The sequence below is a fragment of the Medicago sativa genome, chromosome 7, assembly GCF_051527215.1.
Source record: "Medicago sativa cultivar Bolivia chromosome 7, Bolivia_mono, whole genome shotgun sequence".
In the NCBI taxonomy this organism is placed as follows: Eukaryota; Viridiplantae; Streptophyta; class Magnoliopsida; order Fabales; family Fabaceae; genus Medicago; species Medicago sativa.
In genome coordinates this window covers 82333531-82360146 of record NC_140755.1, presented here as the reverse complement: position 1 = coordinate 82360146, position 26616 = coordinate 82333531, and the positions used below count along the sequence as shown (strand labels likewise).

At 32.2% G+C, this 26616-nt stretch overlaps 3 protein-coding genes and 1 pseudogene across 4 annotated transcripts; 2 read left to right on the top strand and 2 right to left on the bottom strand.

Annotated features, from left to right (window-relative positions):
- Nucleotides 1-409: 409 nt before the first annotated feature.
- Nucleotides 410-4759, top strand: LOC146909253 (7-methylxanthosine synthase 1-like). Its single transcript, XM_085728093.1, has 4 exons — nt 410-617; nt 2369-2770; nt 3383-3634; nt 4278-4759. Exons 1-4 carry the CDS (start codon nt 423-425, stop codon nt 4641-4643), a joined length of 1215 nt encoding a protein of 404 aa, XP_085584219.1. The 5' UTR covers nt 410-422; the 3' UTR covers nt 4644-4759.
- A 5235-nt stretch (nt 4760-9994) lies between these two features.
- LOC146909252 (uncharacterized) lies at nt 9995-11310 on the bottom strand. The gene is made up of 2 exons (XM_085726373.1): nt 10389-11310; nt 9995-10309 (listed from the first exon to the last, which is right to left on the bottom strand). The coding sequence occupies exons 1-2, from the start codon at nt 11092-11094 to the stop codon at nt 10188-10190; spliced, it is 828 nt and encodes a 275-aa protein (XP_085582499.1). The 5' UTR covers nt 11095-11310; the 3' UTR covers nt 9995-10187.
- A 1047-nt stretch (nt 11311-12357) lies between these two features.
- On the top strand, nt 12358-19672 carry LOC146909251 (xanthosine methyltransferase 2-like; annotated as a pseudogene). The gene is made up of 4 exons (XR_015020028.1): nt 12358-12531; nt 14300-14703; nt 17175-17426; nt 19247-19672. The product of XR_015020028.1 is annotated as a xanthosine methyltransferase 2-like (transcript).
- Nucleotides 19673-24222: 4550 nt separating this feature from the next.
- Nucleotides 24223-25606, bottom strand: LOC146909250 (plant viral-response family protein (DUF716)). The gene has a single exon (XM_085725567.1). The coding sequence runs from the start codon at nt 25330-25332 to the stop codon at nt 24427-24429; it is 906 nt and encodes a 301-aa protein (XP_085581693.1). The 5' UTR covers nt 25333-25606; the 3' UTR covers nt 24223-24426.
- Nucleotides 25607-26616: the final 1010 nt, after the last annotated feature.

The following is a 26616-nucleotide window of genomic DNA, read 5'->3' as shown; positions in this document are numbered from 1 at the left end:
TTGAACGCAATGGAATGACATGGCGATGATTATCATTGTTTGGTTTTGAATATGAACGCAAAATTGTGAGTATTAACGTTGATTTTGTGGTTCAAGTGGAGTATTTGTTTAGTGAACATGAGAATTTGAGATGACCATACTTTAAGGTTTCAAGTCAACACAACTAGACCTATTTGAATGAGTTTTTTATTTCGCTATAATTAATTGATTGGGACAAACAAACATTTGTGTCACCGAAAAATATTCAAAGTTCAAACATTTGTACTATCAAATGTGAATGTGATAAATATTCAAAGTTCAAACATAGTCCAATTTTTTTGACAAAAAGTTCAAACATGCCCCAATTGAAGTTGCATATTCGGTCATCACCGAAATAAAAGAAAAAATTGCTTATTCGGTTGGTCCACACACAACCTCTATAAATGCTAGTAAACGTTGGCTTTACCCTCATTGTTACGGTAGTGTCTTTTGTAGCATCTATATCCCATTTATTTTTCTTCTTTTGGCTAATATTATCTACATTCCATTTCTTAATCTTAACTATGGCAACGGAACGAGTCCTTCACATGAATGGTGGTGTGGGAGAAACAAGCTATGTAAATAACTCCTCACTCCAGGTATATAGTTTTATTCTTTTGTACCTAACTTAGTTATTTATCAATACACTAGAAATGATATTTTTTTGGGGTAACCAAATTTGACATAAAATTCTCAAATAGTATAGTATTAAAATTGTATTTCTGGTATGCTTCCCGGTGTATTGATAGAAAGAAGCTGAGTGAGAAACATCAAACATATCACAATGGCCACTCAAACGATAATGAAGTTTAATTATCATTTTTGCTCTAAAAAAAATTTAATTATCATTTTGACATTTTCTTATTTCCTAGCAGCCTAACCTCTACCTTTATTTTATTTTTTTCTATTTATTGATCAATTACATGTTTATCACGTTTTTATACTTTTTTTCTATTTTTTTTGTCCAATTATTAATGAAAAATTCGATTTGTCTAACATAGACTTCTCAAAGAGATATCAAGGTGGAACCTTACCTAATTTTTAGTAAATTTTAATAAAATATTGAACAACTTTCCTTTTTATTTTTATAAAATTCACTTTGTTATTAAAAATAGTAAAGATTCACATTTTAACCGTTTTTAGAATGTTCATATTAGATAAATTAGACAAAACTATATCGTAAGTGTTTGATATCGATTCTATTTGGTTAGAAATTTTTGTCCTTAACTAAATAATTGAATTCAAATTATTAATAAACTCCATCAATAATGAACTGTTAAGAAGAATTTTATAATTTATGAGCTGTATAATTTGTAGCAGAGTTCATTTATCTTAAGAACCGTAGGATCAACCGACCGACACATTTCTTCTAAGATCTACTTTGTATGTACTATGTATGTAACCTATTTTGCGTAAGTTGATTGCTATTTTTAATATCGGACATCCGTGTAAGGAAAATACTCTTACACACGCAATCCGATTGTGTAAGTTTGTCTGAAAAAACAACACAAATCTATTTCATATCAATATGTGAATTTGTCTAAAACTTAGACAATTTTTTTATTCGATTGCGTTGTTTTATTTTTAAAAAAATATATTCTGAATTGTGTTGTGTAAAAAAAACACATGAGCAGGCATAAAATTCATTTATTCGCTCCTGGATGATGTAACAGTATTTTTTTTTTATCATAGTGATGGAGAGAATGTCTCAACCAATTTCGCAAATAATTTATGATCTTATCCACATTAATTACACTAGTTAAGAAATCAAATATAATAGTATTATATTAAAAGTTGTAGAGTCAATGCTTCAAAAGTCTAAAAAGTATCCATTTTCAACTTAAAACTACTATGAAACAATGTCAATAATTACTACGCATTGGCCTTGTAGATTAAACAAAAAAAGGGACAAGAGTTGGTGTTAAAGTAAAATTTGACACAAGATGGCAATAGATCCTGACTTTCCAAAAAAATATTATCTCCTTTTGATTATCGTGCTTATTATTAATAAAATTACACTATCCTCTTCTCTTAAGTTAAAATATACACTCTCTTTCTTGAAAAGTAAATATATAGAATAAATTACACTCTTTTTTTCTCTATAAAATGCTTAAATTACATTCTTCTATGTTAAAAATTCAATATATATTACACATTTGCACTATTTTAACATAAAAAATATTTTTATGATTAAATAAGAGGAGAGGGAGTGTATGTATATTTAAGCATCTTTTAGGGGGAAAAATGTATATTTTAACATAAAATGGGATGAGAGTGTAATTCATCTATTTACTCTTACTAATATTAGATATGTGATATTCAAATAAAACTAATTATTAATTTTGTGCAGAGAAAAGTGATAATGGAAGTGAAAAACATGCTTGAAGAAAATATGATATTGATGGTGTCCAACAAAAGTGTAAAAGGTTGTTGGAAAATAGCCGATTTAGGTTGCTCTTCTGGGCCAAATACCCTAATGGCCATCTCTAATATCTTGAACATCATCAATAAAACTAGTTTGAAGTTAAACAATGGGATATCACCAGTATTTCAAATTTATCTCAATGATCTTTTTGAAAATGATTTCAATACAATCTTCAAGTTACTTCCTGATTTCTACCAACAAAAAAAAGGAGAAAATGTTGGAGAATGCTTCATAAATGCAACGCCAGGAAACTTTTATGGAAGGCTCTTTCCAAATAATTACATCGACTTTTTTCATTCCTCATATTGTCTTCATTGGCTTTCTCAGGTTAGTCTCCCCAAACTCAATTTTAACTTGTAAATCATTTTTCTATATGTTAAGAAACATGACACCCATGGAAACAAGAGAGAAAAGATTAAAAACTTATTGTATTAATGATTGTAGAAATTGTTAGTTTAGTTGATAATTCAAGTTTAGATTAGTGATAATCATGATTAGTTGATTGATCACACTTTGTTTTAGTTTGTTTTGAAGTTTGTTACAAGTTGGTTAGAAGTTTTAGGAAAATAAGAGTTAGAGTTGTTACTTACTTGTGCTTCAAGTAACATAACACTTGCATGTATATAAGCTCATTCCTTGTACAAATTTTCATTAGAATTCAATATACATTCTACATTCCTCAAAAAAATAACTGTTTCTGGTTTTCTATTGCTTGTGAAACAAGCATTGATTTGCTGCCCTAACAGAAATGACATACAAATGAAAATAGTATTGATGGCCTGTTTGTATTGTTGGTGCTATTTCGAATGATATGCAATGAGTTGATTCTCTTCAAAAACATATGCAATAGGTCTCTTTGCATGAACACATAATTTTATCTAATGGAAAAATGTACAAACAAATTAACTATATTAAAGTTAATTCCTTTATGACATTTAGGCCCCGAAAGATTTGACCAAGAATGAAGAACCACTAAACAAGGGAAATATTTACATATCAAGAACAAGTCGTCCATCAGTTTATGAAGCATATTTTAAGCAATTTGAAAGAGATTTCAAGTATTTTCTGAAGTCACGATTTGAGGAATTAACATCGGATGGGATGATGGCCCTAACATTCATTGGCAGGGAAACAACCATTACTTCTGCTCAAGGGGTAATTGGCATGGTACTCAACGAGATGGTCCAAGAGGTAATGGTTGGTAGGGTTTGATAATTAATAAGAAAATAAAATTGAAGACACCAAAATAAAAAAATCTTACCGGTCTCAAAATGTCTATCAATATTTCACACACTTTAGGTACTTCCTTTTACATGATAGAAACTAAAAAAAAAAAAAAAACAGTTTGGTACACTAAAGCTTTCGCATAAAGATCCAGGAAAATGTTCCATCATTTGGTGTATTGTACGCAGTCTTACCTTGTTTTTATACTAGAAGTTGTTTCTAAAATTTGAATCGGAGACATTTCAATCACGTGACAACAACGTTACCGTTACGTCAAACCTTCCCTTTCTTTTACATGATAGGAAATTAAAACTAAATAAATCATAGTTTTAATTATTTATTTATTTAAGTTCTATAGTATTTTATAATGACGATAACAACTTATCCTAACTTTTAAAATAATTATCCTTTTTTAAGTTTAATATTTGCGGTTGATAATTACTATAATAACTTATGTCACCATATTCCCAATTTTTTGTTATTAATAATTTTTTAGAGTCATGGCAAATGAGAGTTAGTTACAGGTGTCAAACTAGTTGGGATGTCCTAATTCTTGTCGGATGTTTTGCACTCTATTTGCTTTTGTATTAAGATTCCTTATAATTTGTAGGGTTTGGTCGAAGAGGAGAAATTGGACTTGTTTAATTTTCCTGCATACCATCCTACTGTAAAGGAAGTAAGTCAACTGATTGAGGCAGAAGGATCTTTTACCCTTCAAACAATTAAAACTTTTAAAATGGGTTGGGATGCAAACCTTGAGAAAGATAATGTTGATTATGTTGTAGATAGCAAAATGAGAGGGGAATTCATAGCCAAGTATCACAGAGCTGTTTTTGAACCTCTTTTCATAGCCGGGTTTGGAGAAAACATCATGGATGAATTGTTCTCAAGGTTTGCAAAGCTGATAGCACAACTCATTGAGATAGAGACATTGGAGTTTACTAATATTGTATTGTTCATGACCAAGAATCATTAAATATAGTAAGATGAAGGTTGTACTTTATCCAAGAAGAATATCATTAATATGAATAAAATTTAGAATAAAATGGTAAAATAAAGTTGTCATAGCTAGTTTGATGTTTGTCCTTTTGATTCTCGTATTGTCTTCTCTATCTTATTTTGTATTATTTGACTTCTGTTATAGTAAGACTTAGCTTACAAACCAAGCTATCTACGGTTTTGGTCAACAAAGTGTGACCTTTCGTCTTCCAAGATAAAAACTCTATTTAATCATTATTTTAGTCAAGGTACTTGTTCATTGGTTATATATTCATCCTAGTTTTTACATATACATTATTCTAATTAACTATAGTAAGACTTAGGTTACAAACCAAGCTATCTACAGTTGTGTCAACAAGGTGTGACCTTTCGTCTTCCAGGATGAAAACTCGATTTAAACATTATTAATGAGCATAAACAAGTTTCTTCAAAATATTGAAGTTTGATCATGCCACTTTGCATCACATGTGTTGTGTTCAAGATAATGCAACTGCCTCAAAGTCACAGCTTCATCAGGGGAAAAAATGTTGATAGTCTTGTGTCCAAAACACAGGTTAGTTGACATCTGTTATGGACATGGATACCAGAAGTCGAGAACTATTATCCAAGTATCCGGATTGATACATCTTGTGTCTTTATATGGTGATTTATCAATAAAATAAATCTTACTTTAAAAAAAAAAATGAGAACTAGGTGAATTTACATGTTGTCTCCTAGTTCAGCATCTCTGACAATAGACTCGTATATATTTAAATTTGTATTACGTCCATTCCATCAAATCTAGTAAAAATAAATAATGAACCATCAAATTAGTTGGATGGAACTGCACACAACATAGCATTCAGTGGAACAGATGTACAGGCAATCTAGTGCATTCCAAATTTATCATATGGATCTAGACAGAAATAACAGGACGTGATGATTTGGCAACAAGAAAATGTGATCTATAGCAATTTCATATTCTCAAACAAGCACCCAATTGCTCGGAAGAATCCATGTTTGTGAAGGATAAACAATTTCCATGCCAAGAATCTATATTCTAAAATCTTAGATCATGCTCTACAGGCCAGTTAAACAATCTAGTGCCCTAACACAAGGTGCATAGTGCCATATATCCCTCAAAAAAGGCATTTCATGTCATGAGACTCATGACAGTGGATCACAAATGAAATATTGAACACATGGCCTCACATGGAACAGAGGCAGAATAATTGCATGTCTTTGTTCCATGTGATGCTAGCTTATACTATCAGAAATACAAAAAACAAGTAGGCTGGTCAACGTTGCACATCTACTGGGAGGGACGTTAAAACAAACACCGACATAACATTAAATTTGTCTCTCTATCAGTATCATGTAAAGCATACATAATCAAATAACTCAAACTCGTTATCTTTTGAGACCCTTTACTACCGATGATATTCGGTAACACATAAAGTTGAGACATTGACATGCCATCACGCTAATAGACGAATTCAAGTAACTTACAAGATTGGACTCCAAAACAACATTAGACCAAAGGGAAAACAGTGGCAGAAAGGATATTGATATCAATATATCAATAAGAGTATATTTGTTTTGGAAAAGTTAAAACTACAACAGATAAACTTTTACCCAATTTCACGTCTCCAACTAAACTTGAGAATCAATCAAAGAAAGAATAGGCTGAATTGTCTACATTGTACACTAATCAACTGGAAAATAGAGGACAAAGTACAAACATTGAACATAGCTATAAACTTAGGCCCAGCAGTCGCCTACAACTCTAGGCACCTCCATGCTCAACAACTGAAGGCAAAATATCTTTAAGCTATAATGAAAAATTATATGGAGTGAACTTATCTTACTATCATGTAATGAGTATATAATCAAAAAAATTATATTTTTTTTTCGACCCACTAGCTATCGTACCCAGTACTACATAAAACTTACGAGAGATTGTCATGCTATCAAATAAATAACTTGGAGAGTGTATAAAAAGACTGCAAGCTAGGACTCCAAAACAACCTCAGACCAAATTGAAAACAATAGCAGAAAGGACTTTAACCTGGATAAATCACTAATGTATTTGGTCCGACATTTCGAATTCCAAACCATAGCTTGCGATATTTGAAATGCAAAACTAAACATGTAGTCCATGAAAGAATTGCCAAAGTTATTCATCTGAAAATGTAGTCAAAGAACACGGTCCCATGAACTTCGTTTATGTTCATTTACTGTCAACATTATATTTATATGTGTTGTTTATCAATATTTGTTGTCTATGAAGCAGTCATATACCAAGCTGGCCCAACCTAGATTCTAGAGCATGAGCTTTTCAAACACTACTGGATTGTACTTTTTTATCTTCACCCACATTACACATCATATATTTTCTTCCACCAAAAGCAGAAATAGATTGGACGCAATCACACACTTACGCTATTGTGAGTGTTAACCATCCGGTCTTTATCAAGCAGTAAACATTTTAACTATATCTCACTGCACAATATAACTCTCTCTCTCTCTCTCTCTCTGCCTCTCTCTCTCTCTCTCTCTCTCTCTCTCTCTCTCTATATATATATATATATATATATATATATATATATATATATATATATATATATATATATATATATATCGACAATGCATAATTACTGAAATGCTTGGTGGGTCACGTTTCTGACTGAAAAATGCTTATCTGTTGTTTATTCTCTGCTAAACATTCAGTACGTATTTATCTAGCTAGAAGACTACTAGTAAGGCTTACGAGTCCCTTTTGTCCCTTCTTCTAGGGGTTCCCTACAGTGAGCACTCCAGCTTTACAGAACTGTGAGATTTTGTTCAGGTCCATAACTGAATATTATGATTACTTTTTTTTATGCACATTTGATAATTTTTTTATGGTATTTGTATATTTTCTTTATTTTGTTAGTGAATTCATCTTTATCTTCCAACAGTTTTTGAGGCCTGACAAGATAAGAATGTTGGAAATGCTGCTAATCGAGAAAAAATGCAATCTTACTTTCGAGACTGGTTGAAGGGCTGAAGTCCTCAGCTTTTCTTTAAAAAGATCGAGGTTGTAATGAGATTTTCATTGTAAAACCAATTTGTGGGGACTTCACGTTTAGTGCGCTTGAAGGTGATACTGACAGGAAATCCTCTTCCCATACTTTATCAAATGGCTGCGGTTTTCCTAAACTTTTCTGGTTGAACTTCTGTATTCTCCCCAATTGTTCTCTCCGCTAAAAAAATTCTTGGAAGATCCTACTATACAAGATATGCATCAATTTTTTGTCAACCAAAATAGGAAAATATAAAATGAAATGTTGTACTTAGGCAGTTGGACAACTTTCCCGTTATGAACAAATTTTTCTTCTTTTCACCATTTTATATCAAAGAAACGACAGCGTGGTGAAAAAGCTTGAGTAGTATTTATTGGAGTTACAACACGATTCAAATTATTTAATCCCAAATGAAGCTCAATTAGTAAATGTAGGAGCTGTATTATGTAGAACTTTATTTGTTATATGTATCCGTGGGAGCTTTTGCTAAAGTTATTGGTATGGTAATAGATTTTAGAGAAATACATACGCCATTGTACTTGTCTGATTTATATTGGATATGATGATGATTCACTTTTTTATTTTTATGTCGTGTATTAATATTTATCAAGTGTAGTTCATCTTTTGCACATGTGAGGAAAACATCACCCAAATACAATGCAAATTTTGTTATTATTGATTTGCATCTTGTGAAATCTCATTCGAAGGATTATCACGATCAACTCTCCCTTGACAATTTTTAGAATGTTTGTGAAGTTCTGTCAATATGAATATATGGATGGCTGGAACATTTTAGAAAGCTAAATGAGATTCCATGTCTTTCACTCATAGCAGATTGTCATGATTTTTTCAGGTTAATTATAGTTTACTCTCTTGTGATTTGATCCTCTATTGTTGAATTCTATCGGTCACATATACTTGTTATGTAACATTGAGCCTTCAATTACCCTGAAAGAGAGGAAACTAATCAAACAGTAGAAAACAAAAATATTGGTAAACTATTAACGGATTTATGAAGTTATGATACAGCTTTTAACTTTGTTATAAAACAGAAAAAGTGCATGCTTAACTACTTCAATGGCGATTTGACTAGTAAGAGATTCAGACTTAACCATGTTTATTCTAGAAAACAGATGAAAATAAATATGAAGTGACATGGAACAAATCCATAAAATGATTGAGTCAAACCATGTTAGTAAATTTTAGTTTGGGTTAGGTATTTCTTATCATGTTTTTACTTTGAGCCTATGACTCCTACAATGAAGTTACGAAAAAAAATGATTGAATGACTACTACTAAGAAATAAAAACTCAAATTATTGATACTCAAATTATTGATATCCAATTTGGTTTTATGTTTTGATGATCGACCATGGAAGTAATCTACTTATTATGACAGATGATCAAAAAGACTTCCACTTAATTTTCATTGATTTGGAGAAGGTGTATGATAAAGTGTCTGAGAGATCTTTTAGAAAACCTTAGAGAAGAAAGGATTGGCTATATTTGAGCTTTCAAGGGTATGTATGAGGGTCACAACTAGTGTCAGGACACAGGGTGGAGACCGACGATTTTCCCATAACAATAAAATTGCACCAAGGTTCAACCCTAAGTACTTATCTGTTTACTTTAATTTTGGATGTACTTATGGAACACATCCAAAAGCTATCATTGAGATGTATGTTTTTTACATATGATATGATTATAGTCCTACTTGTAAGGTCTCAAGAGAGGAATTAAATTGAAAGTTAGGGACTTGAAGACGAACCTTTGAAGGGTAAGACATATGAATATAAACAAGACAAAATATATGCAACGTAATTTTAGCAAAAGGCGAAATGTTTCTAGCTAGCTTAAAGGCAGGGACGGATGCATGTGCACAAGTCTGTAGGCTTGTGCTTGCACTAAATTTTGAGATTTTTTTTAGGTGTAGAAATATAGTAATAGTTGAAATGTTGACTAAATGGTCCACACAAACCACACAACACTTTTCTCTTGGCCCACACAAAAACACACACTTTGACACAACATCATGTTTAAACAATTGTTTAGTTACTTATAGAGAGATATATATTTTTGTTGGTATTGAGAATGAGAAAAAATCATTCAATGTTTAATTACTTATATTTATGCTTACAAAAATTTATATATATGTGGTGCCCCCACTTTCCAAAATTCCTGGATCCGTCACTGCTTAAAGGTGAAAGTTGGAGATCATATCATCAGACCATAACAAGTCACCCTCTGTTGTTATAATTTTCTAATCGTGTAACAAAATTCCAACATCCATAACCCAATATGCATTGAAGCAAAAATTTGGTAATTTACACAATCCTGAATTTACAAAACTTTAGCCTTATGCTCTAAATGAATAAATGTGGCATATATAACCAACAACATCTGCGAACTATGTAAGTAGATTTTTTTTTTTTGAAGGAACTATGTAAGTAGATGTAACAAATCATTTAACCACTTTACCTAAAAACGAAAATTACGCCCGTGACGGAGGCAAAGTATTGATCTATAAAGGGCAGCAACATGTAGGAAGAAGATTAATGTAATTAGGAGATCATCCAAGAGACCAACTTTTCCGAATATTCCTGCAGAAAAAGGAACAAAATTCAAACATAAATTCACCAAAACAATTTCACAAGTTGGACAAAAATGGAAAAATATAACCTTCTGGGATGATGTCAATGGGGCTGAAGATGTATATAACAATCAGTATCATAGTAATGAAGACACGAGCTCTGAAAAGAAAAGGAAGAGATGTATCGGGCTGAATGAAATCCTTGAAAAGCCTCCGCACGAGAAAAGGAAGATCAAAGAGTCTCTGAGTAATGGGAGCTTTAGATTGATCACCAAAAATAGTGTTATAAGTCTGAATTCCAATCAGAACTTCAGGGTCGTGAAAATACTTGTTGCCATCATCGTCGCAGTTGTAGTTTTTTTCAGTAGGAACCAAAAGGGTAACGGGTCGATGACAGTGTGGACATTTACAAGGTTCAATGTCGGTAGATTGTTGTTCCCAATCAGCGATTGTACAAGTTGCACAAAACCAATGAGAGCATGTAGCTTCACATATAATCTGGAATTTTACGTGACATTTTGAGCATGTACCTTCTTTCAATTTCCCTTTCTCTTCTTCTACCTCAGCTTCTAACCCTAGGTTTCCCAATTTCCCTTTCTTTTCAACCTTTTCTTCTATCTCACCCTCTGACGATATTTCTTCCGATTTCCCTTTCCTTTTCTCTTCACCCAATTCTTCTTCTATCTTAGCCTCTAACCCTGGGTTTTCCAATTTCACTTTCTCTTCAACCATTTCTTCTCTCTCAGTCTCCAACGCTAGGTTTTCGTTTTCCGATTTCCCTTTCTCTTCACCCATTTTTTCTCTCTCCGCTGCTAGGTTTCGGTGTCACAGGGTACTAATAAGTTGTTTTTAATCTCAATTTTACCGTGTGTTTGCTTTCAACAAGGAAATTGGAAGGAAAGAAAATTAATTAAAGAAAGAAATAGAAAAATAAATGAAAGAATTTTATTTATTTATTTTTTGATAAAGGCACAAGTAAGCAATAAAAGTCAGGAGAGGCCTGAACCCTATACAGAGATGGGGGGACTAGGCCAAAACCCAACAATAATTAAAGGAACAAAGAGAAAAATAAATGAAAGAAAAATGGAAGGAAGGAACAAGTTTTCTCTTCTCATGTTTGATTTGTTCCATGACTATGATTTGATAAAAAAAAAAAAAAATATTTTAATTTTGTGTTTTGATAAATTGATTTCAATTATTATTTTAATGGTGAATAGCCAAATTACAATATTATACCAATGGTGATTTATTCTTTTTTTTTCCTTAGATGAAGTGGTAAACCACTGAAATTAAACTCACACACAACTGTGAGGTTCCGGGTTCGAACCCGAGTCACGACGTCTGGCCTTGCAATTTTGGCATTTGTCAGTTGAGCTAGGACTTCTAGACCCAATGGTGATTTATTCTATCAGTATTGTAATGGACTAAGATTCAAATTCTTACGATGAGAGGTATCCATGTTCAATGCTCTATACACCTTAAATACAACACACAATTTTTGGTAATGGATACTAAAAACTTACTCTGATGGTTTTTATTGGATAGAAATTACAACACATCCCAACAGTTTCCCGGATCTTCATCCGATGGTTTTGCTTCCTTTTAGGATATTTCACACAATTTAGGTACTTCCTTTTAGTGTTGTCTTGGTTCCCTGGTATCACGGCTTAAAGTACATCTGGTTTACGTATATCAAATCTAGTAAAAATAATTAATAAACCATCAATTTAAGTTGAAAATGCACAGAGCATAGCATTCAGTGGAACAGATGTATCAGGCAGTCTAGACAGAAAGTAACAGGACGTGATGATATGGATACAAGAAAATGTGATCTAAGGATCACTAGCAATTTCAAAGTTCAAACATTTGTGCTATCAAATGTGAATGTGATAAATATTCAAAGTTCAAACATAGTCCAATTTTTTTGACAAAAAGTTCAAACATGCCCCAATTGAAGTTGCATATTCGGTCATCACCGAAATAAAAGAAAAAATTGCTTATTCGGTTGGTCCACACACAACCTAAATACAGCTCTATAAATGATAATAAACGTTGGCTTTACCCTCATTGTTACGGTAGTGTCTTTTGTAGCATCTATATCCCATTTATTTTTCTTTTTTTGTCTAATATTCTACATTCCATTTCTTAATCTTAATTATGGCAACGGAAGGAATCCTTCACATGAATGGTGGTATGGGAGAAACAAGCTATGTAAATAACTCCTCACTCCAGGTATATAGTTTTCTTCTTTTGTACCTCAACCTAGTTTTTTCGGATACAGTAGAAATGATATTTTTTTGGGTAACCAAAATTGACATAAAATTCTCAAATAGTATAGTATTAAAATTGTATTTCTGGTATGCTTCCCGGTGTATTGATAGAAAGAAGCTGAGTGAGAAACATCAAACATATCACAATGGCCACTCAAACGATAATGAAGTTTAATTATCATTTTTGCTCTAAAAAAAAATTAATTATCATTTTGACATTTTCTTATTTCCTAGCAGCCTAACCTCTACCTTTATTTTATTTTTTTCTATTTATTGATCAATTACATGTTTATCACGTTTTTATACTTTTGTTTGACAAATCACTTTTGTAATACGTGTGTCCAATTATTAATGAAAAATTCGATTTGTCTAACATAGACTTCTCAAAGAGATATCAAGGTGGAACCTTTACCTATTTTTTAATAAATTTTAATAAAATATTGAACAACTTTCCTTTTTATTTTTATAAAATTCACTGTTATTAAAAATAGTAAAGATTCACATTTTAACCGTTTTTAGAATGTTCATATTAGATAAATTAGACAAAACTATATCGTAAGTGTTTGATATCGATTCTATTTGGTTAGAAATTTTTATCCTTAACTAAATAATTGAATTCAAATTATTAATAAACTCCATCAATAATGAACAGTTAAGAAGAATTTTATAATTTATGAGCTGTATAATTTGTAGCAGAGTTCATTTATCCTAAGAACCGTAGGATCAACCGACCGACACATTTCTTCTAAGATCTACTTTGTATGTACTATGTATGTAACCTATTTTGCGTAAGTTGATTGCTATTTTTAATATCGGACATCCGTGTAAGGAAAATACTCTTACACACGCAATCCGATTGTGTAAGTTTGTCTGAAAAAAACAACACAAATCTATTTCATATCAATATGTGAATTTGTCTAAAACTTAGACAATTTTTTTATTCGATTGCGTTGTTATATTTTTAAAAATATATATTCTGAATTGTGTTGTGTAAAAAAATCACATGAGCAGGCATAAAATTCATTTATTCGCTCCTGGATGATGTAACAATATTTTTTTTTTATCATAGTGATGGAGAGAATGTCTCAACCAATTTCGCAAATAATTTATGATCTTATCCACATTAATTACACTAGTTAAGAAATCAAATATAATAGTATTATATTAAAAGTTGTAGAGTCAATGCTTCAAAAGTCTAAAGAGTATCCATTTTCAACTTAAAACTACTATGAAACAATGTCAATAATTACTACGCATTGGCCTTGTAGATTAAACAAAAAAAAGGGACAAGAGTTGGTGTTAAAGTAAAATTTGACACAAGATGGCAATAGATCCTGACTTCCCAAAAAAAATATTATCTCCTTTTGATTATCGTGCTTATTATTAATAAAATTACACTATCCTCTTCTCTTAAGTTAAAATATACACTCTCTTTCTTGAAAAGTAAATATATAGAATAAATTACACTCTTTTTTTCTCTATAAAATGCTTAAATTACATTCTTCTATGTTAAAAATTCAATATATATTACACATTTGCACTATTTTAACATAAAAAATATTTTTATGATTAAATAAGAGGAGAGGGAGTGTATGTATATTTAAGCATCTTTTAGGGGTAAAAATGTATATTTTAACATAAAATGGGATGAGAGTGTAATTCATCTATTTACTCTTACTAATATTAGATATGTGATATTCAAATAAAAACTAATTATTAATTTTGTGCAGAGAAAAGTGATAATGGAAGTGAAAAACATGCTTGAAGAAAATATGATATTGATGGTGTCCAACAAAAGTGTAAAAGGTTGTTGGAAAATAGCCGATTTAGGTTGCTCTTCTGGGCCAAATACCCTAATGGCCATCTCTAATATCTTGAACATCATCAATAAAACTAGTTTGAAGTTAAACAATGGGATATCACCAGTATTTCAAATTTATCTCAATGATCTTTTTGAAAATGATTTCAATACAATCTTCAAGTTACTTCCTGATTTCTACCAACAAAAAAAAGGAGAAAATGTTGGAGAATGCTTCATAAGTGCAACGCCAGGAAATTTTTATATGGAAGGCTCTTTCCAAATAGTTACATCGACTTTTTTCATTCCTCATATTGTCTTCATTGGCTTTCTCAGGTTAGTCTCCCCAAACTCAATTTTAACTTGTAAATCATTTTTCTATATGTTAAGTCTTAAGAAACATGACACCCATGGAAACAAGAGAGAAAAGATTAAAAACTTATTGTACTAATGATTGTAGAAATTGTTAGTTTAGTTGATAATTCAAGTTTAGATTAGTGATAATCATGATTAGTTGATTGATCACACTTTGTTTTAGTTTGTTTTGAAGTTTGTTACAAGTTGGTTAGAAGTTTTAGGAAAATAAGAATTAGAGTTGTTACTTACTTGTGCTTCAAGTAACATAACACTTGCTTGTATATAAGCTCATTCCTTGTACAGTTTTAGTTTGTTTTGAAGTTTGTTACAAGTTGGTTAGATGTTTTAGGAAAATAAGAGTTAGAGTTGTTACTTACTTGTGCTTCAAGTAACATAACACTTGCTTGTATATAAGCTCATTCCTTGTACAAATTTTCATTAGAATTCAATACCTTCTACTTTCCTCAAAAAAAAAAAAAAAAAAACTGTTTCTGGTTTTCTATTGCTTGTGAAACAGGCATTGATTTGCTGCCCTAACAGAAATGACATACAAATGAAAATAGTATTGATGGTCTGTTTGTATTGTTGGTGCTATTTTGAATGATATGCAATGAGTTGGTTCTCTTCAAAAACACATGCAATGTCTCTTTGCATGAACACATAATTTTATGTAAAGGAAAAATGTACAAACAAATTAACTATATTAAAGTTAGGCTTAAATATGAAAAAGGTCCCTGTAAGTTGGCGCATTTTTGGTTTTCGTCCCTGTAAGTTTTTTTGTTGCGAGACAACCCCTGTATTTACCAAACGTTTTGACATTAGTCCCTGCCGTCCATTTCTGTTAAAAAAAACGCTGAGTTGGCTAACGGACCACTACGTGGCATATGATGAGTTGGCAATTGGTTATTACAGGGACTAAAACCAAAAACGCAAATTTACATAGGGACTAATTTAAAAACCATAATCATCAAAATTTGAATTTTAAAACATATTTCCACCTTCTTCCTCACTATGTTCTTTCTCTCTTCTTCATTTCTGCCATTCCCACCCTCCCATAGCTTTAAAAACCCATTTCATTGAACAATGTTTTCTCATTCCAATTGTCAATTATCAATTTATCATCAAATGAGGATGTTCATCTCCAATATGTGGTTGCTGAAAAATTATGAGGATGTTCATCTCCAATTCGCATGCCATGCTGCTACAACATGGAAAATTGATAATGAGAAAGAGCCATTAAGCATTAATGTTGCAACATTTCAGATCAATTGAGAAAGTATACATCAGTCTGGTTGCATCTTCTCTTCTGTCACAATATTTTTCAAACACAACAATATTCATTTAATTCCTTTTCTCTCTTACATATATACTGGAAAAATAGTGACAGGAGGGGATTTCTATCCCTTCTATTAATGGTTGAAAATGACCACTAATTTAATTAGTTGCCACACATCAAAAGGGATTTCTATCCCTTTTATCTCACATAATTTTTTTGATAATGATAAAGAAAATCATGATATAAAACTTGTGTTTGTTTCTAAAGCTACAGCCTTAGAGCCCATGATGCTAAGTAGTTTGGTGTAAGCACGTTACAAGAGTACTACTTCAATTATATATTTGCAGGCTTTTAGGATTTTTTTATTTATTTAAACTGTCTCATATCATATGACAAATTCTTTAGCTAACTAAGCAAAGACTAAACCAAGTTTCTGTATTTAGCATCTCAAGCTATTATCATTTGTGAGCAATTGAACATAAAGAAAACCAAGTTTAATTTTCCTCCAATCAAGAATCAACCAAATACTTCGGAGTAGAAGTATTACCTGCCATCAATCTAACCACAACATAGATTATTATCAGGCCTATTGAGCTAGTAGATTTCAAATACTGAATTAAATTTCATTCCTTTCTGTCAAAAATTACACATTACAATGGAATGTCAAATTCCAGAAAAAATTGACAGGGAAGTAACTAATAGGATTGTAGTTATGGGAACAAAAGGCATTTTGGTTTTATAATTGCAAATGTTGGGAAATATAACTAGAATTTAGAATCAAGAAAAATCTTGATCGAGTCAAAGCTTTGAAAACAGAGAGAGGAAGAAGGAGGAAAAAACAGAGAGAGGAAGAAGAAGAAAAGACTGGTTTTTAAAATTTAAAAATTAATGATTACGTTTTTTTTAAATTAGTCCCTATGTAAATTTGCGGTTTTGGTTTTAGTCCCTGTAATAACCAATTGCCAACTCATCATATGCCACGTAGTGGTCCGTTAGCCAACTCAGCGTTTTTTTTAACGGAAATGGACGGCAGGGACTAATGTCAAAACGTTTGGTAAATACAGGGGTTGTCTCGCAACAAAAAAACTTACAGGGACGAAAACCAAAAATGCGCCAACTTACAGGGACCTTTTTCATATTTAAGCCTTAAAGTTAATTCCTTTATAACATTTAGGCCCCGAAAGATTTGACCAAGAATGAAGAACCACTAAACAAGGGAAATATTTACATATCAAGAACAAGTCCTACATCAGTTTATGAAGCATATTTTAAGCAATTTGAAAGAGATTTCAAGTCTTTTCTAAAGTCACGCTTCGAGGAATTAACATCGGATGGGATGATGGCACTAACATTCATTGGCAGAGAAACAACTATTACTTCTGCACAAGGGGTAATTGGCATGGTACTCAACGAGATGGTCCAAGAGGTAATGGTTGGTAGGGTTTGATAATTAATAAGAAAATAAAATTGAAGACACCAAAATAAAAAAAAAATCTTACCGGTCTCAAAATGTCTATCAATATTTCACACACTTTAGGTACTTCCTTTTACATGATAGAAACTAAAAAAAAACAGTTTGGTACACTAAAGCTCTGGCATAAAGATGAATTTTTTTTTTCCCAAAAAAAATTTCAAATCTGACTCCCTATCAGATTTATTTCCCAAAATGACTCACTTTCTATTTTTGTTGGTTTTTTTTTTGTCGTTTTCCTCATTCCCGCCATTTGAAACGGCGGGAATGAGCCGCCTCTGACACATGTCAAATCCTGACTGACATGCAGGTTTGACTTCTTTTTTTTTAATTTTTTTGGCCATTACCGCCATTTCAAATGGCGGGACTGAATTTTTAATTTTTTTTTTCGTTTTTTTCTTTTTTTGGACAACATATATACATTAAAAACACAAATAATAATAGTATTAGTCAATGATTTCATTATCAACATTGAATATACTTGCTTTATCTCCAAATTAAATTGCTTACTTTATTTTTATTTTTTTATGAATGTTGAGTATGGCTCATATATAGCCTTGCCTTTATGTATTGGTTCAGTCCAGGGGTATTGTTTTAATATGAATTTTAGTATTATTTATATTGTTTTAATAAACTTTCGTATACTTTAAAAAAAGTCAAATACTAAATCAAATATTTATGAAAAAGTTGAATAAAAAATATGCTTGCTAATAAAATAAAAGTTGAATCAAATATATATGTACAAACAATTACTTGCTAATAAAAAAACCATATACTATGCTTAGACTATAGTTTCTTCTGTGATTATTTATCTGCTGCATGTGTGCTAGTGGTCGAATATTCTCAAAGTCTGCCATTGCAATAGTCAATTGTTATGTGTGTGGATTCTTTTTGTGTTGCCATTTTCTTATCTCTCATGGAAAAAACATAGGCTTGGAAAAGTGGTCCCATTCTATCTAAAATATAGTACTATCACAATATTGTGGTCCCATTTTAATGTATATATGTTGTCCAAAAAAAGCAAAAAACAAAGAAAAAAAAATAAAAAATTCAGCCATTTGAAATGGCGGTAATGGCCAAAAAAAAAAAAAAGAAGTCAAACCTGCATGCCAGTCAGGATTTGACATGTGTCAGAGTGGCAGCTCATTCCCGCCGTTTCAAATGGCGGAAATGAGGAAAACGACAAAAAAAAAACCAACAAAAATAGAAAGTGGGTCATTTTGGGAAATAAATCTGATAGGGGGTCAGATTTGAATTTTTTTTTGGGACCAAGGTCAGAAGAAAAAAAAATTCCATAAAGATCCAGGAAAGTGTTCCATCATTTGGTGTATTGTACGCAGTCTTACCTTGTTTTTATATTAGAAGTTGTTTCTAAGATTTGAATCGGAGACATTTCAATCACGTGACAACAACGTTACCGTTACGTCAAGCCTTCCCTTTCTTTTACATGATTGGAAATTAAAACTAAATAAATCATAGTTTTAATTATTTATTTATTTATTTATTTATTTAAGTTCTATAGTATTTTATAATGACTATAGCAACTTATCCTAACTTTTAAAATAATTATCCTTTTTTAAGTTTAATATTTGCGTTTGATAATTACTATAATAACTTATGTCACCATATTCCCAATTTTTTGTTATTAATAATTTTTTAGAATCATGGCAAATGAGAGTTAGTTACAGGTGTCAAACTAGTTGGGATGTCATAATTCTTGTCGGATGCTTTGCACTCTATTTGCCTTTTGTATTAAGATTCCTTATAATTTGTAGGGTTTGGTCGAGGAGGATAAATTGGACTTGTTTGATTTTCCTGCATACCATCCTACTGTAAAGGAAGTAAGTCAACTGATTGAGGCAGAAGGATCTTTTACCCTTCAAACAATTAGAACTTTTAAAATGGGTTGGGATGCAAACCTTGAGAAAGATAATGTTGATTATGTTGTAGATAGCAAAATGAGAGGGGAATTCATAGCCAAGTATCACAGAGCTGTTCTCAAGGTTTGGAGAAAACATTATGGATGAATTGTTCTCAAGGTTTGCAAAGCTGATAGCTCAACTCATTGAGATAGAGACATTGGAGTTTACTAATATTGTATTGTTCATGACCAAGAATCCTTGAAGATGGTAAGGTGAAGGTTGTACTTTATCCAAGAAGAATATCATTAATATGAATAAAATTAGAATAAGATGGTAAAATAAGGCTGCCATAGTTTGATGTTTGTCCTTTTGATTCTCGTATTGTCTTATTACATGGTTTGATTGTTTTCTTATATTATTTGGCTTCTGTTATGTTGTACTAATAGAAATTTCTTTGCCTACATCCTACTGTGTTAACGTTTGGGGTTCAGCCCATCACTAATACATGCTTTAAACGGGGTTAGTTTAGATATAGGGATACAAATACTTGGTTTTAGTAACACCGCCAAAATTAACGTGTGTATGTGTGGCATCAATAGCAGATCCAGTGCACTGGATCAAGAGGTTCGAACTTTATAAGGTCAACTTATAATTATAGTCATATATACAATAAAACAACAATTAAGCATCACAAAATATCAACACACAGCAACAATCAAGAATCAATAGCAAAAACAACTAGCAATAGAGAATCACAGTTTTGAAAAGGCAAATCAGAAGCATGTTTTTTATTCTCGTAAATGATTAAATATTTTCGTAAGGTGGCAAATAAGAAACATAGGCTTTGTCTAACATGCAAAAATAAAATGGTCTTCCATCATACACAATTGTCCTTTTCATCATTGGATCAATAAATTATAACATATCTCATTTGATTTAATCGTGAAATTTATTGATCCAATGGTGGTAACTTGTGTCAGAAGCAAGGCTTGTCTCCTTTGTGCATTATAGAAACGTCGAGAAATATAAACACAATAACATAAAGCAACATAATAGAATTCAACTATCATAAGTACTTATGGCTGAAACATGCAGTGACTATTCCAAAGATATGCAAGGCAAGACCATTCCAAAATTTGAGTACTTGCACCAATTCTGAAGTTACAATGATGCCCCTATACGCGAGTGAATTTATGTTTTTTTTTACAAAATCACAAATCAAGGTTTAAAAAAAATCTAACAATAAAGAATGTGAACAGAAAGGTGAAAATGGAGATTCAAAATAGGAGAGAGAAAGAGGTGCAGAAGTGATCAGAGTGAAAAGGTGAGAAAGAAAGTGAAAGTATTTTGGACGAGAAAATTGATTGTCACAAATGGTTGTGCAATTATCATTACTCTTCTCATAACAACCATTTTTTCTTGTATTAGAATTTCAATAATTCAGTGTTTTAAAAGAACTCTAATACAGAAGAATCCTTATGTAGCAGACACAAATAGTAGCAAAGACAAGTACACTATCCATAGTTATAACCCAGATCTTTCTCAAAGTAAGGAAAACGTTCTAAATATTCAGAGACAAAGCGTGCTTGTTTCGTATATTGTAGTTGTTATTTCCAGGTGCAGTAGCAAGATCCAGGTGCAGTAGCAAGAAAAACTAAATTCTTATGTTGTGTGTGCGTTGTTCAACTGTTGTACATCATTATTAATGAGCATAAACAAGTTTCTTCAACATATTGAAATTTGATTATGCCACTTTGCATCCACATGTGTTGTGTTCAAGATAATTCAACTGCCTCAAAGTCACAGCTTCATCAGGGAAAAAATGTTGATAGTCTTGTGTCCAAAACACAGGTTAGTTGACATCTGTTATTGACATGGATACCAGGAATCCAGAACTATTATCCAAGTATACATCTTGTGTCTTATTATGGTGATTTATTAATAAAATAAATCTTGCTTAAAAAAAAAGAGAACTAGACAATAGAATCATATTTATTTAAATTTGCATTATGCTCTCTTGTCTCGGTTCACTGGCATCAAGGTTTAAACTACATCTGTTTTACGTCCATCAAATCTAGTAAAAATAAATAATAAACCATCAAATTAGTTGGATGAAAATGCATTGCACGCAACATGGCATTCAGTGGAACAGACAGATGTATCAGGCAGTCTAGTGCATTCCAAATTTATCATATGGATCTAGACAGAAACAACAGGACGTGATGATGCGGCAACAAGAAAATGTGATTTATAGCAATTTCATTTCTCAAACAAGCACCCAATTGCTTGGAAAAATTCATGTTTTGTGAAGGATAAACAATTCCCACACCAAGAATCTATATTCTAAAATCTTAGATCATGCTCTACAGGTCAGTTAAACAATCTAGTGCCCTAACACTAGGTGCATAGTGGTAAACAATCTAGTGCCCTAACACTAGGTGCATAGTGGCATATATCCCTCAAAAAATGCATTTCATGTCATGAGACTCATGACAGTGGATCAAAAAGAATCTATATTCTAAAATCTTAGATCATGCTCTACAGGTCAGTTAAACAATCTAGTGCCCTTACACTAGGTGCATAGTGGCATATATCCCTCATAAAATGCATTTCATGTCATGAGGCTCGTGATAGTGGATCAAAAATGAGATATTGAACACACGGCCTCACATGGAACAGAGGCAGAATAATTGTGTGTCTCTGTTCCATGTGATGCTAGCTTATACCATCAGAAATACAAAACACAAGTAGGCTGGTCAATGTTGCACATCTACTGGAACGTTAAACCAAACACTAACATAACATTAAATTTGTCTCTCTATCAGTATCATGTAAAGCAAATACATAATCAAATAATTCAAACTCGTTATCTTTTGAGACCCTTCACTCTACCTATGATATTCGGTAACACATAAAGTTGAGACATTGACATGCCATCACATTAATAAACGAATTCAAGTAACTTACAAGCTAGGGCTCCAAAACAACATTAGACCAAAGGGAAAACAGTGGCAGAAAGGATATTAAAATCAATATATCACTAAGAGTATATTTGTTTTCGAAAAGTTAAAACAACAACAGATAAACTTTTACCCAATTTCACGTCTCCAACTTAACTTGAGAATCAATCAAAGAAAGAATAGGCTGAATTGTCTACATTGTACACTAATCAACTGGAAAATAGAGGACAAGGTACAAACATTGAACATAGCCAGCGGCGAAGCTACCACAATTTTTACGAGGGGGCCAAACATACAGAAGAAATAAAATATATTTTAAAAACTAATATATTAAACTTAATAAATAAGTAAAATAAATTCACAATATTTTTTACTTATATTTAACGAAACGCCAACAAAGAAAATAAAAGTTTTCTTAGAAGAACAAAAATAAATTAAAGCTAACAATAGTTATTTATAAAAGTTGAGCTATATGTAGTTTTAAGAAGTCAAATTTATCCATAATGGACACTAAACTAAATAGATTATCTATATTATTTTAATACCATCTCTCTTTAAACGAACAAAATTGTTTGGAGTGGCCAAATACTATATTAATGAGGTAGCTATGTATTAAACTATGTTAAATGCTCAAGTGTTTTTTTTCCTTTTGGGGTAGCCAATGCTACCCCATGTCAACACAGTCATTCGCCCCTGAACATAGCTATAAACTTAGGCCCAACAGTCGTCTACAGCTCTAGGCACCTCCATGCTCAACAACTGAAGGCAAAGTATCTTTAAGCTATAATGAAAAATTATATGGTGTGAACTTATCTAACTATCATGTAATGAGTACATAATCAAAAAAATTATATATTTTTTTTCGACCCTTCACTAGCTATCATACCCAGTACTACATAAAACTTATGAGAGATTGTCATGCTATCAAATAAATAACTTGGAGTGTATAGAAAGACTGCAAGCTACGACTCCAAAACAACCTCAGACCAAATTTAAAACAATGGCAGAAAGGACTTTAACCTGGATAAATCACTAATGTATTTGGTCCAACATTTCGAATTCCAAACCATAGCTTGGGATATTTGAAATGCAAAACTAAACATGCACTGATTTCATGCCCTCAATTTGACTTGAAAGTCCATGAAAGAATTGCCAGAGTTATTCATCTGAAAATGTAGTCAAAGAACACAGTCCCATCCCATGAATTTCAATCATGTTCATTTACTGTCAACATTATATGCGCTGTTTATCAATATTTGTTGTCAATGAATCAGTCATATACCAAGCTGGCCCAACCAAGATTCTAGAGCACGAGCTTTTCAAACACTACTGGATTGTGCTTTTTTATCTTCACCCACATCACACATCATATATTTTCTTCCAACAAAAGCAGAAATAGATTGGACGCAATCACACATTTACGCTATTGTGAGTCTTAACCGTCTGGTCTTTATCAAGCAGTAAACATTTTAACTACGTGTTTTGAACCCATTTTGTCAAGTCAAAATATGAACCATCCAATTAAGAGCAAACAGCCTAGACAGCATGACTGTGTGAATGTGGGATAATCCCAACTACAGGGAATCCAAGTCCCACAAATAGATTAAATCTTAACTCTAATGGCAAGATTAGTGAGACACTAGAAATAATCTAGCCATTTCAGAAATGCACAGTTGATTGAATTCAAAAGCATCAATGCAAAACTGGTAAGCAAATAATACACGAATGCAAAACAAATAATCCAGCAAATGAACTATCCAATCCAAGACCATCGAGAAAAAGAGAATAGCAACACAGTATAACTGGTGAAACTATATCTCACTACACTATATCAAGTACAGTCAAGCTAACCGGCTCCATATCAATCAATCAAATGCTTTAGTAAAATTCAACAGCAGTAACCAACCAAAATGTTAAAAGTAATTAAAGTAACAAGCAACTAAACTGTGATCTCATTGATTAATTATCACGAAATAAGCATTTGATGTATATTCACAAAGTCCCTACATTTTCTGATGATGATAACACAATTAACAACAAATTGTAAGTAACTCTGTTCATAGTCACAGATCATAACCTAATACAAAAATAGGCACCAAATAAAACTCAAAATAACAAAAAAGAACCTCCTACTCAAGCCTGTGTGCCAGCCAAAGCTTTCATCTGAATATGATTAGAATCCGTAGGCGAAGAAGAACCAGCAGTAGGCAAAGCCTCATAAGATCCCACTCTTCTAACACCACCAACCGCAGACGCAACAACAGCATAAACAACCAACACAACAATCATAACCAACATAACATAAACCACAAAAGCAAGATCAAGAATAGCAAGTGCTCTAAACTTGGACTCATCAAGATCACATTTCGTCGAACCTTCAACACCATTAACAACATCAAGAAGTCTATGACAGCCCTCGGGAATAAAAGGCTCTGCATATAGGGTTAAACCAGTTTGCAGAGCCCATAATCCCCGCAGACAAAGGGACCCAGCGAGTCCCACGTCTGCGGGGAAAAGACGAGGAAAGAGTGTAAGAAGCAAGCACATGAATGATGCTAGAGCTGAGAGATTGGATGAAACGGAGTCACATTTGGCTTCAAGGGAGGAGGTTTGAAGAGAGGAGAGATTGGTTTGAAGAGAGGAGTGGAGAAGGAAGAGAAGAGAGAGGAGAGAGAAGGAGAATTCATGAGGGAGACGGAGGGGGAGGAGGAGAGAGAGGGAGAGGAGGAGGAAGAGGAATAGAAGGGAGGCGGATTGAAGAGAAGTGAGACGGTGGACAGGGGTGGAGCCTTTGATTAAGGGATCGGAGTCGGTGGCGAGGATGAGGTGGTGGAGGATGGCGATGGAGAGGGAGAAGATGATGAAGTAGAGTTGAATAGGGCGGAGACGAGGGTGGGAGGTGGTGGGGAGTGGGTGGTAGGGTTTGGATGTGTAGGTGTGTGGGGATTTGAGGTAGTTTAGGGTTGTGAAGATTAGGTGGTAAAGACCTAATAGAATCAGTGATGAGGATGTTAGTGCTTGGTATAATAAACTACCCATTTCTGATTTTGATTTTGATTTTGATTTTGAGAATAATCTGAAATGGGTTTTGGTGGTGACGGAAATGGGAGATACTACAAAGTTTGAAGTGGTAATGAGGAGAAGTGATTATGATTGGTGGATTTTGATTATTTTTGTCTCAGTTTCTCCTTTCTTTTTCAATTGAAGCATGGTCAAGAGAACATGGGAAAGAGATGGATCATTCTTTTGGATCCTTCGTGATTCCGATCTTGATTTCTTTCTGTCTCAATCTGTTTTCGTTTTAGGTTTTTGACAAAAAGTAGTGCAGACAAAGTGGACAATATTTACGAATCTCGGTATTTCTTAGGAAAAAAAATATTTATCTATTCTTAAATATTTACAAGAGAAATGATATTTTGACAACCACTTTTTGACAACTTTTGGACAACTTTCTCTCTCATACTCACATGATATTGTTATCGTCTCTCTTCCTTTTTCTCTCTCCATTGTTTTTGACTAATAAGAAGTGAGAAAAACAAGGTTGTCAACAAAGTTGTCATCAAATGGATGTCAAAATATCATTACTCTATTTACAATATATTGTACTCCCTCTGGTCACTATTATAAGCAAAAATCAACTTTTTAGATTCATTTATTAAATGATGTATTTGGTCAATAATATAGATCAAATACATCATTTAATGAATGAACTTAAAAAGTTGATTTTTGCTTATAATAGTGACCGAAGGGAGTATGTAAATTAAAGAAATAGTGGTATAATTATAACTAGTTAATTTTTTTTATTACTCTTTTAAAAAAAACAATTAAATTTAATTTTTTTTATTAGAATCTCTCTTGCTTTTTCCCTCTCTATTTGTTTTGATCGATAAGAACGGATAATAAGAAGTTTGACTAAAAAATTATCACAAAATAATTGTATAAATATCATTACTCTTTGATAAGTGGAATAACAAATTTTCCAGCTTGTTAGGTAAATGAGACCTGATAATCCAAAGTTCGATTGTGACAATAAATATAATCATCATTTTGGGGAGCTCATTAATCATTTGAGTTCAATCACTTGATTGTAACTAACAAGCTACTTGAAACTAATTCATTATTTACCTAATTGATTAGTAAAAGATGAATAATGGTTAGCAGTGGACTTTTGTGTTTCTCTAAAGCGCAATATCACCTCATTTAAATAGGTTGATAGGTATAATTCATTCAATACTTTATTTAAAGATGAATGATATGTGAACAACCAAATTGTACAACCAACAACTTATTTGCTATTTTTAATGATATTTTGCCTGATTTTGA

Bases quoted from the DNA above. Each gene is read 5' to 3' on its own strand.
- LOC146909253 (XM_085728093.1), top strand. From the start codon at position 423: ATGCTAGTAAACGTTGGCTTTACCCTCATTGTTACGGTAGTGTCTTTT. The intron at 618-2,368 runs GTATATAGTTTT...AATTTTGTGCAG, and splicing joins TAAATAACTCCTCACTCCAG to AGAAAAGTGATAATGGAAGT. The intron at 3,635-4,277 runs GTAATGGTTGGT...TATAATTTGTAG, and splicing joins TCAACGAGATGGTCCAAGAG to GGTTTGGTCGAAGAGGAGAA.
- LOC146909252 (XM_085726373.1), bottom strand. From the start codon at position 11,094: ATGGGTGAAGAGAAAGGGAAATCGGAAAACGAAAACCTAGCGTTGGAG. The intron at 10,310-10,388 runs GTTATATTTTTC...CTTTTTCTGCAG, and splicing joins CATTGACATCATCCCAGAAG to GAATATTCGGAAAAGTTGGT.
- LOC146909250 (XM_085725567.1), bottom strand. From the start codon at position 25,332: ATGGGTAGTTTATTATACCAAGCACTAACATCCTCATCACTGATTCTA.